General features: G+C 37.6%; 1 protein-coding gene and 1 non-coding gene across 2 annotated transcripts in view; one reads left to right on the forward strand and one right to left on the reverse strand.

Moving 5' to 3' along the window:
- Positions 1 to 297: 297 nt before the first annotated feature.
- LOC111785222 overlaps positions 298 to 11,917 on the reverse strand; it is a 30,562-nt gene continuing 18,942 nt past the window's right edge. Inside the window, 5 exon segments of the mRNA XM_023665639.1 lie at positions 298 to 902; positions 1,395 to 1,484; positions 1,487 to 3,914; positions 4,506 to 4,997; positions 8,352 to 8,506. Of these exon segments, the coding sequence (XP_023521407.1) occupies positions 298 to 902; positions 1,395 to 1,484; positions 1,487 to 3,914; positions 4,506 to 4,997; positions 8,352 to 8,506 (3,770 nt within the window).
- Positions 4,924 to 5,029, forward strand: LOC111785223. The gene has a single exon (XR_002813638.1). It is a non-coding gene; the product is annotated as a small nucleolar RNA R71 (small nucleolar RNA).

The raw sequence follows: 11,917 nt of genomic DNA on the forward strand, positions 1-11,917 counted from the left end.
TACAAAATGTAATTAACCTCCTTACTACTTTGAAATTAGCCTGGTTAACCACATCAGAATCCACCTAATTCATCTAAAAAAAAAATTAGCTACTTTCTGGGGCATGCGAGTCATTCATGATAAAAATGTAAAATAATATAAAAAAAACTATCATTCTAAGATAAGTGAAGATAACTATTTCAAAACAATTAAAAGTGCATAAATAAAAGGAGAAGAAAAACTAACTTGGCTTCCCGAGAGTTTGTTACCTGTTACCGTTTCTTGTCAGCTCCCGTTTGCTCCAAAATGTTTTATTTTTCAGCTTTTTAAGCTTAAAGAGGCAATGCCTCTTTTTAATTCTCCACCCAAATATGGCTTCAGTCTCTGTCCATTCACTGTGAAAGGTCTCCTTTCGTCTCCATGTTTTATCGTTATTGCCCCATAGGGAGTGACTTCTTCAACTATAAACGGACCAGACCATCTTGATTTTAATTTTCCAGGGAATAACTTCAGCCTTGAGTTGAATAGCAACACTCTTTGTCCTTTGTAGAATTCTTTGGGCCTAATTTTGTTGTCATGCCACATTTTTGTTTTTTCTTTGTACATCTTAGCATTTTCGTAGGCTAGGTACCTGAATTCATCCAATTCATTTAGTTGCATTCGCCTCAAGTCTCCATCTGTTGTATAGTCAAAATTTAACTTCTTTAATGCCCAAAATGCTTTATGTTCCAATTCCAGGGGTAGATGACATGCCTTCCCAAAAACTAGCTTGTAAGGAGACATTCCTAAAGGGGTTTTGAAGGCTGTCATGTATGCCCATAATGCATCAAGTTTCACCGACCAATCTTTCCTGTTGGGTTGTACCACCTTTTCCAAAATACTTTTAATTTCTATGTTGGAGAACTCTGCTTGCCCATTGGTTTGTGGGTGATAAGGTGTCGCCATTGTATGTTTTACATTGTATCTCTCTAAAAGACTATTCATCAATCTGTTCACAAAGTGTGTTCCCTCATCGCTGATTAATGCTCTTGGTACACCAAACCTAGTGAATATGTTTCTTTTTAAAAACTTGAGTACCGTCTTCCCATCGTTGGATGGACAAGCTATTGCTTCCACCCACTTGGACACATAGTCGACAGTCACTAGAATATATAAGTTCCCATAAGATGGCGGAAAAGGTCCCATAAAGTCAATGCTCCATACATCAAAAAGTTCTACTTCTAGAATTGAATTCAGGGGTAGCTCATTTTTTTTACTGATATTTCCCGTCGTTTGACATTGATCACAACCCTTGCAAAATTCTTTTGCATCTTTGAAAATTATTGGCCAATAGAAACTCAATTGAAATACCTTGGCTACTGTTCTTTGCTCTCCATATGGAGATGCATGACATTGTTCAAGAATTGTTGGTATTTCACTGTCTGAAATGCATCTTTTCATTATGCCGTCTCCACATTGTTTAAAAAGAAAAGGTTCATCCCAAATGTAACTTTTGGATTCATGGAAAACCTCTTCCTTTGTTGATAATTTTTCTCTTCGGGTATGATGGCACAAGCCAAAAAATTTGCTATGTCTGCATACCATGGAGTTGCTGTCATTCTGCTACTACTGTTTATCCCAAGCAGCTGTTCATCCGGAAATGCATCATCAATTTCTTTGCTATTGACCTTTTCTTCCATGTTCTCCATTCTAGATAAGTGATCCACTACATAGTTATTAGCTCCTTTCGTGTCCACGATTTCTATCTCGAACTCTTGTAACAGTAGAATCCATCTAATTAATCTTGGCTTGGCATTCGGTTTCATCATTAGGTGCTTGATTGCTGCGTGGTCAGTGTACACTTTCACCTTCGCTCCAAATAAATAAGCTCTAAACTTTTCAACAGCGAATACTACGGCCAACAATTCTTTTTCAGTGGTTGTATAATTCACTTGAGCCTAATTCAACGTTTTGCTGGCATAATAGATAGGATGAAGTACCTTCCCCTTTTTCTGTCCTAACATTGCCCCCACAGCATGGCCACTAGCATCACACATCAACTCAAATGGTGAATTCCAATCGGGTGTTGACATTATAGGAGCTGTGGTCAGCGCTGTCTTTAATGCTTGGAAGGCAGTCATGCATTGTTTGTCAAAAACGAATTTTCTATTTGACTCCAACAAACTACACAATGGTTTTGCAATCTTGGAGAAATCTTTAATAAACCTCCTATAAAACCCTGCATGGCCCAAAAAGCTTCTTATACCTTTAACTGACGTAGGTGGATTCAATCTTTCAATAGCTTCTATCTTGGCTCTATCAACTTCTATTCCTCTTCTTGAGATCTTGTGGCCTAACACTATTCCCTCATTGACCATAAAATGACATTTTTCCCAATTCAGTACAAGATTCTTCTCTTCACATCTTTGTAGAACCTTCCCTAAATTGCACAAACAAGTCTCAAAAGATTCTCCATAAACCGAAAAATCATCCATGAATATCTCCATAAATGTTTCTACCATATCTGTAAAAATGGCCATCATGCAACGTTGAAATGTCGCTGGAGCATTACATAGTCCAAAGGGCATTCGTCTAAAGGCAAAAATTCCATATGGGCATGTGAATGTAGTTTTCTCTTGATCTTCTGGACTGATTGTAATTTGATTGTATCCCGAATAACCATCCAAGAAGCAATAATGTGACTTTCCAGCAAGCCTATCAAGCATTTGATCAATGAATGGTAAGGGAAAATGATCCTTACGTGTCGCTTTGTTTAGCCTTCTATAATCCATGCAAATTCTCCATCCATTCACTATTCTAGTGGGGATCAACTCATTGTTCTCATTTGCCATTACTGTTATCCCTCCTTTCTTCGGAACACATTGAATAGGACTGACTCAGCTGCTGTTTGCAATTGGATAAATTATTCCAGCATCTAGCCATTTGAGAATCTCCTTTCTAACAACCTCCTTCATCATGGGATTTAATCGTCTTTGTTGCTCAATGGACTTAACTTTTCCTTCCTCCAATTGTATTTTGTGCATGCATAGTGAAGGGCTAATTCCTTTTATATCCGCCAATGTCCAACCTATCGCCCCCTTGTGCTTCTTCAATGTTTCTAGGAGCATATCCTCTTGAGTCGAGGATAGTGTCGCTGAGATGATGATGGGTAGTGTCTTCTTGTCACCTAAATAAGCATACTTAAGGTTAGGTGGTAGTGGTTTCAAGTCCAGCTGCGGCGCTTCCTCAATAGATGGTCTCATCGGTGAACTCTTTCTTCCCTCACATTCTAGTGACTCAAAAGTTCTGCTGAATTCACCTAAAACTGCTAACTGTTCTATTCTGTCATTCCAGCTGCTGTCTTCTTCCTGCCCGCTTTCCCCATCATCCCATTCCTCGGTCGCTGGTTGTTCTGTCAATTCATACACTGCTGAGCATTCTTCTGTCACTGCTGGATATTTCATGCTGTCATTGATGTTAAATTCAACTTTTTGGTCACCCATTCTTAACGTGATGGTTCCTTTGTAGACATCGACTAATGTTCTTCCGGTCTTTAAAAATGGCCTCCCCAAAATAATTGGAACATCATGATCGGCTTCATAATCTAAAATGATAAAATCTGCAGGAAATATGAATTTGTCAACTTGAATTAAGATGTCCTCAATCTTTCCTTCGGGATAAGTGAAAGATCGATCTGCTAGTTGAAGAGTGACTGTAGTTGGTCTAGCTTCACCAATACCTAACTTTTTGTAAATAGACAGCGGCATTAGATTAATGCTTGATCCCAAATCACATAATGCTCGACCTAGCTTCTTCCCTCCTATTGATATTGGAATTGTGAATGAACCGGGGTCTTTCTCCTTTAGCGGGATCTTGTTTTTCAATATTGCACTACACTCTTCATTCAATGGTACCACCTTGAATTCTTCAAACTTTCTTCTATTGGTGAGCACATCCTTCAAGAATTTCACATAATTTGGCATTTGCTTCAAAGCTTCAATTAATGGTATATTTATGTGAATTTCCTTAAATATGTCCATGAACTTCTCAAAGTTGGCTTCTTCCTTCTTTTTTTTTTTTCCTTTGTGGAAAAGGAGGTGTTGGTGTGTATATTTTGCTTTCTTGTCCACTGCTGACTGATGTCTGTGTTTTAGGAGGCTTCACAACGGGTGGAGTAGAGGCTTACTAAGAGGTCTATTTCGTAACTCATTTGCTAATTGACCTACTTGAACTTCCAAATTTCGCAATGATGCTTGTTGACTTTGTATCACAGCATCATTTTTAGCCATATATTCCTTTATTAGGCTCTAAAGCGATATTCCCGGTATGTGTTGAGCTTGGCTAGTTCCTTCCCCTTGGGTGGTGGTGGCTTGTTGAGAACCATATGTCAATTGATTTTGTAATCCAAAACCCGGAGGGTAATTTGCTTTAGGGGGCATTTATTGGTTGTACGAGCCTTGTCCCTTCCATGAGAAATTTGGATGATTTCTCCACCCCGGATTATAAGTATTTGAGAAGGGGTTATTTTTTGGGTTGCCTTGACTAACTTGATTCCCGACATAGAAAATTGAGGCCGGATTGCTTGGACATTGATCAAAGGTGTGTTCCTCTCCACAATATACACAAGATTCGGCTGCTGTCTGGTTAATTACAGCAGCTGTATGGACTGGTGCTTTGATCATGGAGTCTTGCCCCAACGCTAGATTTTGTAAAATATTAGTCACCGAAGCTAGTTGAGCATTGATAGAGGACAAAGCATCAACTTCAAGTACTCCTCGAGTCTTCCTTCCTGGGTTGCTTCTCACATCGGCCCATTGACAATTGTTAGATGCTATTCTCTCTAAAATCTCATATGCTTCATTGTATGTCTTTGACAAAATAGCTCCATTGGCGGAAGCATCAACTACTTGTTTAGTAGCAATATTTAATCCATTGTAGAAAGTCTCCATTTGTATACAATGAGGTAGTCCATGGTGAGGACACTTTCTAAGCATCTCCTTAAATCTCTCCCAAGCTTCACTTAGTGTCTCATCTTCAAACTGTTGAAAAGCAACAATCTCATTTCTGAACCGTGCATTTCTCGTGGGTGGGAAATACTTGATAAAAAATTTCTCTTCTAGACTATTCCACGAATCAATTGTTCCCGGTGCTAAGGTATTCAACCATGATTTAGCACCATCCCTCAATTAATATGGGAATAAGCTCAGTCTAATCACATCTTTATCCACTCCTTGAAATCGAAATGAGTCACTAACTCCCAAAAATGACTTTAGGTGTAGGTGAGGATCTTCCGACGGTAGTCCATGAAATTGCCCAATGGTTTGCAGCATTTGAAACATCACAGGTTTTAGCTCAAACGTGGTTGCTTGTATTTCGGGTATAATGATGCACGGATTTAGCTCTTCCACAGCTGGGTGTGCATATGCTCGGATCGCTCTTTCTCTGTCATCTGCTAAATGAATGGCATTGGCAGTAATTCTCTCTTGATTAGCCATCATCACTGGATTTTCAAACTCCCGATTTAGTTGGGCCATTTGCTGTATATTCTGTTTTGTCATTTCCTTTTTCTCCCTCAACCTTCGTCTAAATATTCTCTCTATTTCAGGATCCAAAATAAATTCCAAACCCGTAGGTGGGTTCATACACAGAATTTTGCAACAGTAAACTCAATTCTTCAGCAGTAAATACAGCAGTAGGAAAACTCAGCTTACTATGACTTCTTGTTGGCTCCCGCTCACAAAAATCTACAACAAGTAAAATAACCAAATTAGGTTCTCCGGCAACGGCGCCAAAAACTTGATTGCTTGTGGATGTATATAATAAAATGATGTAAAATTCACAAGAATAAGTGCAAGTATACACTATCACAAGTAGCAAGTAATAAGTAAATTATCGATTCCACAGGGAACCTATCTTTTTGGTTAATTTTATCGCTGGAAATTAAGTGAGTTTTTGGGTAACATTCAAATGGGTGTTGGAGATTTTAACTATTTAAACAAAACTAAAACAAAGTGTCACTGCTGTCGAAAAACAGAAAATGATGAGAAAATCAACTATAATGAGGAAGGTTCGGCTAAGAGAGATTAAATAGATAAGTTGTTGAGTTTTGTGGTAGATTTTAGTTCCTTTTAATAGATTCTCAAGCCCACTTCCGAGGGTCATGAATGGTGATTATTTCCATAATCGTTGTAATTTCTATTAACAAGGCTCTAGGAGAAGAATTATTCCTAACCCTTCTATTACCCTTCAAGTCTCCTTGCTACGGAACTAGAGTATTAAAGAGGATTTCATTGCTCCCTCTCTTCTCCCGAATAAGAGAACAACTATGTATGTAAAGTAGCTAATTAAACATACATGTAAATCATTAACAACAACTCTTTAATAAACTAAAATCATACCGTCAACATACTTAAACTATATAAAACTCTCTCGCCTCCCCTATTAAGTTTAGCTTTCCATACAAACTGAATTAAACAAAGGAATCCACATCTTCATCATGTAAAATTGATGGAATAAGGAAAGAGAATAAGAAAATAGAGAGTTATCCCGTTTTGTTGCCGTTCGTCAATGGAAGTTTCCTTCTCTTGAGCTCTCACGTCCACCTCTTTGCTCTAATCAATCCTTGTTGGTCTCCATTTTCTTCTGTTGTCAATAGCTGCTGGATTAGGGTTTTCTTCTTCTTCTCTGGTTTCACAACAGTTCACTGCAGCAGAGTTGCTACTGTGTAATTCGATTTTCTCCCCAAAATGTGGCTCTTCTCCTCTTGGTCTTCCTTTTCCTTTTATATTGAGCATGGGTTCCCCACTAAGGCTGAAAAGAAATAAGTAGTACACATAGGATGTTCCTCATTGGGTAGTCAATGACCCACTTGACTGCTGACGTGGATTTATCATTTCCATGTCATCCCCCATTTGTTTCCAAATTCGCTACTCCCACATGGTTTAGCATAAATGTCTGAAATTTTACCACATAACTCAATTAAATATACAATTAAGAATCGCGACTCGAAATATGAGTAATTTCGACAGATTTTGTATCGACTAAAATGAATTCATAAAACCGTCTGGTCTTATGAAGATCTTCCGGGATATAGAAGAATCCCGATGGATAGGCTTTCTTGACGACCTCTCTGATTTTTGGGTCGTTGTATTCTGGTTCTACCAGGGCTTCTGGTATAGACACAAATTTTTGAAAATAGGTCCTGATTTAAGGAACTGGAGAAAATTGAACGGGAACAACCGCGTCCGAGTAGGTTGAGGGGACAGAATGTCCCTTTGAAGTGGAAGAGACAGTAAGTCTTGATGGAGTTGCGGCAGATGGCCATGTTGAAGAGGTAGAAGGCCTCATCGGAGTGATAACCTCTGCTTGTTTTTTAGAAAGCTTTGCTCTAGACCTGGTCACCAATGTGAAACCAGCATCCATTGCGTAGCTATCGGACGTCATTGGAGTAGGTGTGTTTGAAGAAGCAATGGGCTTCTTCCCTTTTTCTGTTGCTTTCTAAGCGATCATCACTGGGAGAAGGAGGTTGGCTAGGGAGAGTTTTTCTTCGAGAGTAAGAACTCTCTTGAGAGGTAATCTGCCAAGGGGTTTTCGACCCCTTTTATAGGCAAAATTTTGAAGTCGAAGCAAGATAAGATGGCTTGCCATCTAGCAAAAATTTGTTTAGATACAAGATTCTTTACATCTTTTTCGAAAACAAATTTAGATGCCCTTGAATCTGTTTTGATAACAAAGCTTTTGTTAATCAAATCGCTTTGAAATTTTTGTAGACAAAGTACTATTGAAAGTATATCTTTCTTCACTTTTGAGTAATTTTTTTAAGTAGAATTCCATATTCCCAAAGGGAAACGGACAATGGATTCTTTCTTGTCAAGAGACTGTTTCAGGATTCCTCCATACCCAATATCGGATGCGTCCGTCTCCACTATTAAACTAGCCTTTAGGTTTATCAGCGATAAACACAGAATTGACTTGACAAGAGATTTGATTTTTTGGACTGTTTTGGTGTGTTCTTCAGTCCAGGGCTTTGGATTCTTTTTGAGTCTTTCAAAAAGTGGCTTGCAAATGGGTGTGATATTTTGAACGAAATCAGACACATAATTGAGTTATCCCAAAAATCTTTGTAGTTGGGTTTTATCCGTAATTTGGTCGGAAAAGTTTGAGGCAAACTCAATGGATCTTTGAATGGATTTAATGAGACCCAAATGAATTTCAAATCCAAGAAAACGGATCTTTGTTTGAAAAAGTTTAATTTTTGGTTTAGACACAACTAAACCGCTTCTTTTGACTGTCGTAAAAAATGTTTGAAGATGCTTAAAGTGTTGATCGATGTTTTGAGAAAAAATCAGAACATCGTCAACATAAACAATTGAAAAGTCTTGAAAATGATTGAAAATATCATTCATAATCTTTTGAAATTCGGATGGAGCGTTTTTTAGCCCAAATTGCATAACGTTCCATTCGTATTGTCCGAAAGGGACATTGAAAGCCGTTTTGTACTTATCTTTTTCTGAAATCTGGATTTGCCAAAATCCTGATTTCATATCAAATTTTGAAAATACTTTTGCATTTGAAATTCTTTGCATTAAATCTGATTTATTTGGAATGGGATATCTAATCCATTCCAAAACCTTATTTAAGGGTTTGTAGTTTATTACCAGTCGTGGGACTCCACGTTCCTTCTCTGTCTCGTTGTTGACGTAAAAAGCCGCACATGACCAGGGGCTCTTTGACGGCCTAATAAGACCCTTCTGCAAAAGATCATTGATTTCTGCTCTGCAAAATGTTAGTAATTCCTTATTCATTTGAATAGGTCGGGCCTTCGTAGGAATATTTTTCTCCTTAAAGATTGAGAACTTCTTGGCGAAGCATATAGGATTCTGACCTGGTTTCAGATCTTAATGCCTGTACTTCTTGTTTGAGATTATTAATCTCTCTTTGTAGGTATTGAGTAGTGATTGAAGTTTGTAGAACTGATTGAAGTTTGTAGGGATTTCTTTCTTCCCTTTCAGGTGACTTAGAGATTGTGGTGGCATCTCTGAGTCGTTGAGCGATTTTCTGCTTAATTTTTGGATCTTGAACTTTTTCTACTACTTCGAGTAGAATTTCTTGATCCTTTGTAAGGACATTTATGCATCCTTCGCACGTCCTCTTTCTTTCTTGTCCTGATTCATATTCTGTGCTAGAATATGAATCGGATTCTTCTTGGAGTTCGAGGATTTCTCCCTTGCTTGATTTACTTTCTTCTTGAATATGTTGGCTTTTGAGATTGTACTCGTTTGTTCCGATACTTTTCTCTGGGACTGTACGAATTATAAGGCTTTGGATGCGTCTTAACCTTCTTCCTTCTGGAGGTTTAGGGGGCCTCTATCCCCTTGCATCCATATTGATCGCAAAATCTTCCAAGCTCTTTTCTACTTGATATCAAAGAATTGAGCTTGTTTTGAACCTTTGACTCATTGCAAAGTCTGAGTCCTTCTTCTATGATGAAGGATGCTATTGACCCATATAACAAAGTCTGCCATGGAATTGTTCCATTATACTTTATCTTAAGACCGTCTTTGATCCTTCTTGAGAAGTGTTTTGGTAGTCCATTGACAAAATTCTGTTTCCAGAATTCCAACGAACTATCTGTTCTAATAAGAACTTTGCTCAAATACATGTGTTTTTACCACCTAAAATCTCCTAAGGTGGGGCACTTCAGGTTCATGAGTATTTCGGCGGATCTCTCCTGCTATTTCAAGGGGTCGCCAACGAAGAATTCTATAAGGGTATAAATGAGAGTGTTGACAGCATCCTCTACCCTTTCATGTTGTACTTCGGTCCTAGTTGACGGACCTTCCTCTTTGATGATTTGAGTAGTTGGCCTATTGACATGGTGGCTTAATATCTGTTGGCGAGTTGCTTCATCGAGATATTTGTCCCACCAGTCCTTGAGTTGCCCGGTAAATCGAGTCACTAAAACTTGAGCTATTTGATGGTCGGATTTATGGCCCTATATTTTATACGCGCCTACAGCAATCATCATTTCATTGACAACATTCATTATCAGATAGTCGGACAAACCATCGATATTCCATTCATAGATTGCTAAACCATCGTAATGAGCTTGAGTTTGTAGAGTCTTTTCTTCGAATTGAATATCCGGAAAAGACGGTTGAGGATACTAGTTTTTCTGATTACTGGTATTATTTTGACTTCTCCTGGAGATTCNGGAAAAAGTGAAAATAATTAAAGTGGGAAAAGTGAAAATGATAAAGCAAAAGATAGAAGACAAACAAACATGATGAGATATGTTCGATGATTTGTAATGGGTTTTGAGATTTCTTTTTCCTCTAAAGATTAGCATCTTCTATTTTCCAGAGAGTATTTCTGGTTATTTGATCCCAACAAAGAGTTTTTGGAACAGTCACCGAGGACTTTCCAATATTTGCCTCTATGAGCATGGTTGATTCTTTTGGCGAGGATCTTAATGCTCTTGGAGAAATATTTGTATTCATGAGTTTGTAATAAATCCTGAATATGACGACTGAAGAATGAGTTTCAGCCTTGATGTTCAAATTTTTTTATTGTAAGTCCAGCATGAGGGCTGATAATATGTGTGGGTCGTGGAGCGACAAAGTAATGTTTGGATAACAATTGAAATAGATTGGTCCATTCTCTAGATTGGATTGAACCATTCCCAATAAAGAATTTTAGAAATCTTCATGTCTCTTATCTCGTAAGGAGATAAGGACTAGGATATCTAACCCAAGTCTGAACAATGGTTTTACAGCGACTTGGACAAGACTGACGTGAAGATAGTTAAACTCTTCACGGTGTTGGAGTATAAGAGATTTTGAAAAAAGATTCAGAGATTCTCTATTGCTATGAATTGGGATGTTTTTCTCTGAGAATTATATGCATGATCTTCGAGTAAAATTGAAGGTTGAGATTTGGTAGATAGTTTTAGGATCTACCTTTGGAATAGTCAAATTTTGGAGATGATCTTCGATCCTGGCAATCTGAAATTCTTGATTGACAGTATTTGAGATTGTGAGATTTTCTCCCCTTCTATGTTCATTTGAACTTTCTTCTTCATTGATAGAACATTTGAAATGGTTTAATTTTCTGAGATTTCTCAGAAATTCGTTCATAAGAAGATAGATAAGATAAGAGATAGAGTAGAATTATTTTTCTTTGAATTCTTCAATTGATATTCAAGAGAGAGCTATCGGCCGATTGATGCTCTCCTTACATTGATGAAATCGTTTTATAGACTTCGAATTTGAACGTAAATTTGAAAAACACCAACTAAGAGATAAAGATCAAATCTAATAGGACAGGACCCGGCAAGATATGCTTTCCTAAAAGTAAGAAAAGGCATAAAGCAAACTAATAATTTAAAAGACTAATAATTTACAAACACTCATAATTCACATGTAAGCCTTTACTGTGTGGCTGACAAGTTTTCAATCTTTGTTTTGTCTCTGATATAGGTGTCAGGTTGTAGATAAGATTTTCTTCAAAAAATTTCATATGACTAAGCACCCAAGCTTGCCAACGGACTTACTGCGCTTCCCGCGTCTTACCACCTGGAATACAAGGGCTATTCGCTCAGCTATCACATACTCCAAATTCTTCTAAATCTCTCTTATCATCCTCTAGGTTTACACTGTCGTTCTTAAAGATCGAGTAACTCCTCTTCCCTCACAAAAATTGAGAGGCTGGCTCTGATACCATTCCTACGCTTAATGACTTGAGCCCTTACAATTTACATGAGCTTTGTCATCCTAGCTTAATTTACATATTCAAAATATAATTCTTAATGTACATACAAATAATAAGATGAAAGTGGAAATCCATATTCATCAATAATGTGATGAAAATGGAAAAAGTGAAAATAATTAAAGTGGGAAAAGTGAAAATGATAAAGCAAAAGATAGAAGACAAACAAACATGATGAGATATGTGAGGAAAT

This window comes from Cucurbita pepo, unplaced genomic scaffold (assembly GCF_002806865.2).
Source record: "Cucurbita pepo subsp. pepo cultivar mu-cu-16 unplaced genomic scaffold, ASM280686v2 Cp4.1_scaffold000402, whole genome shotgun sequence".
Lineage (NCBI taxonomy): Eukaryota > Viridiplantae > Streptophyta > Magnoliopsida > Cucurbitales > Cucurbitaceae > Cucurbita > Cucurbita pepo.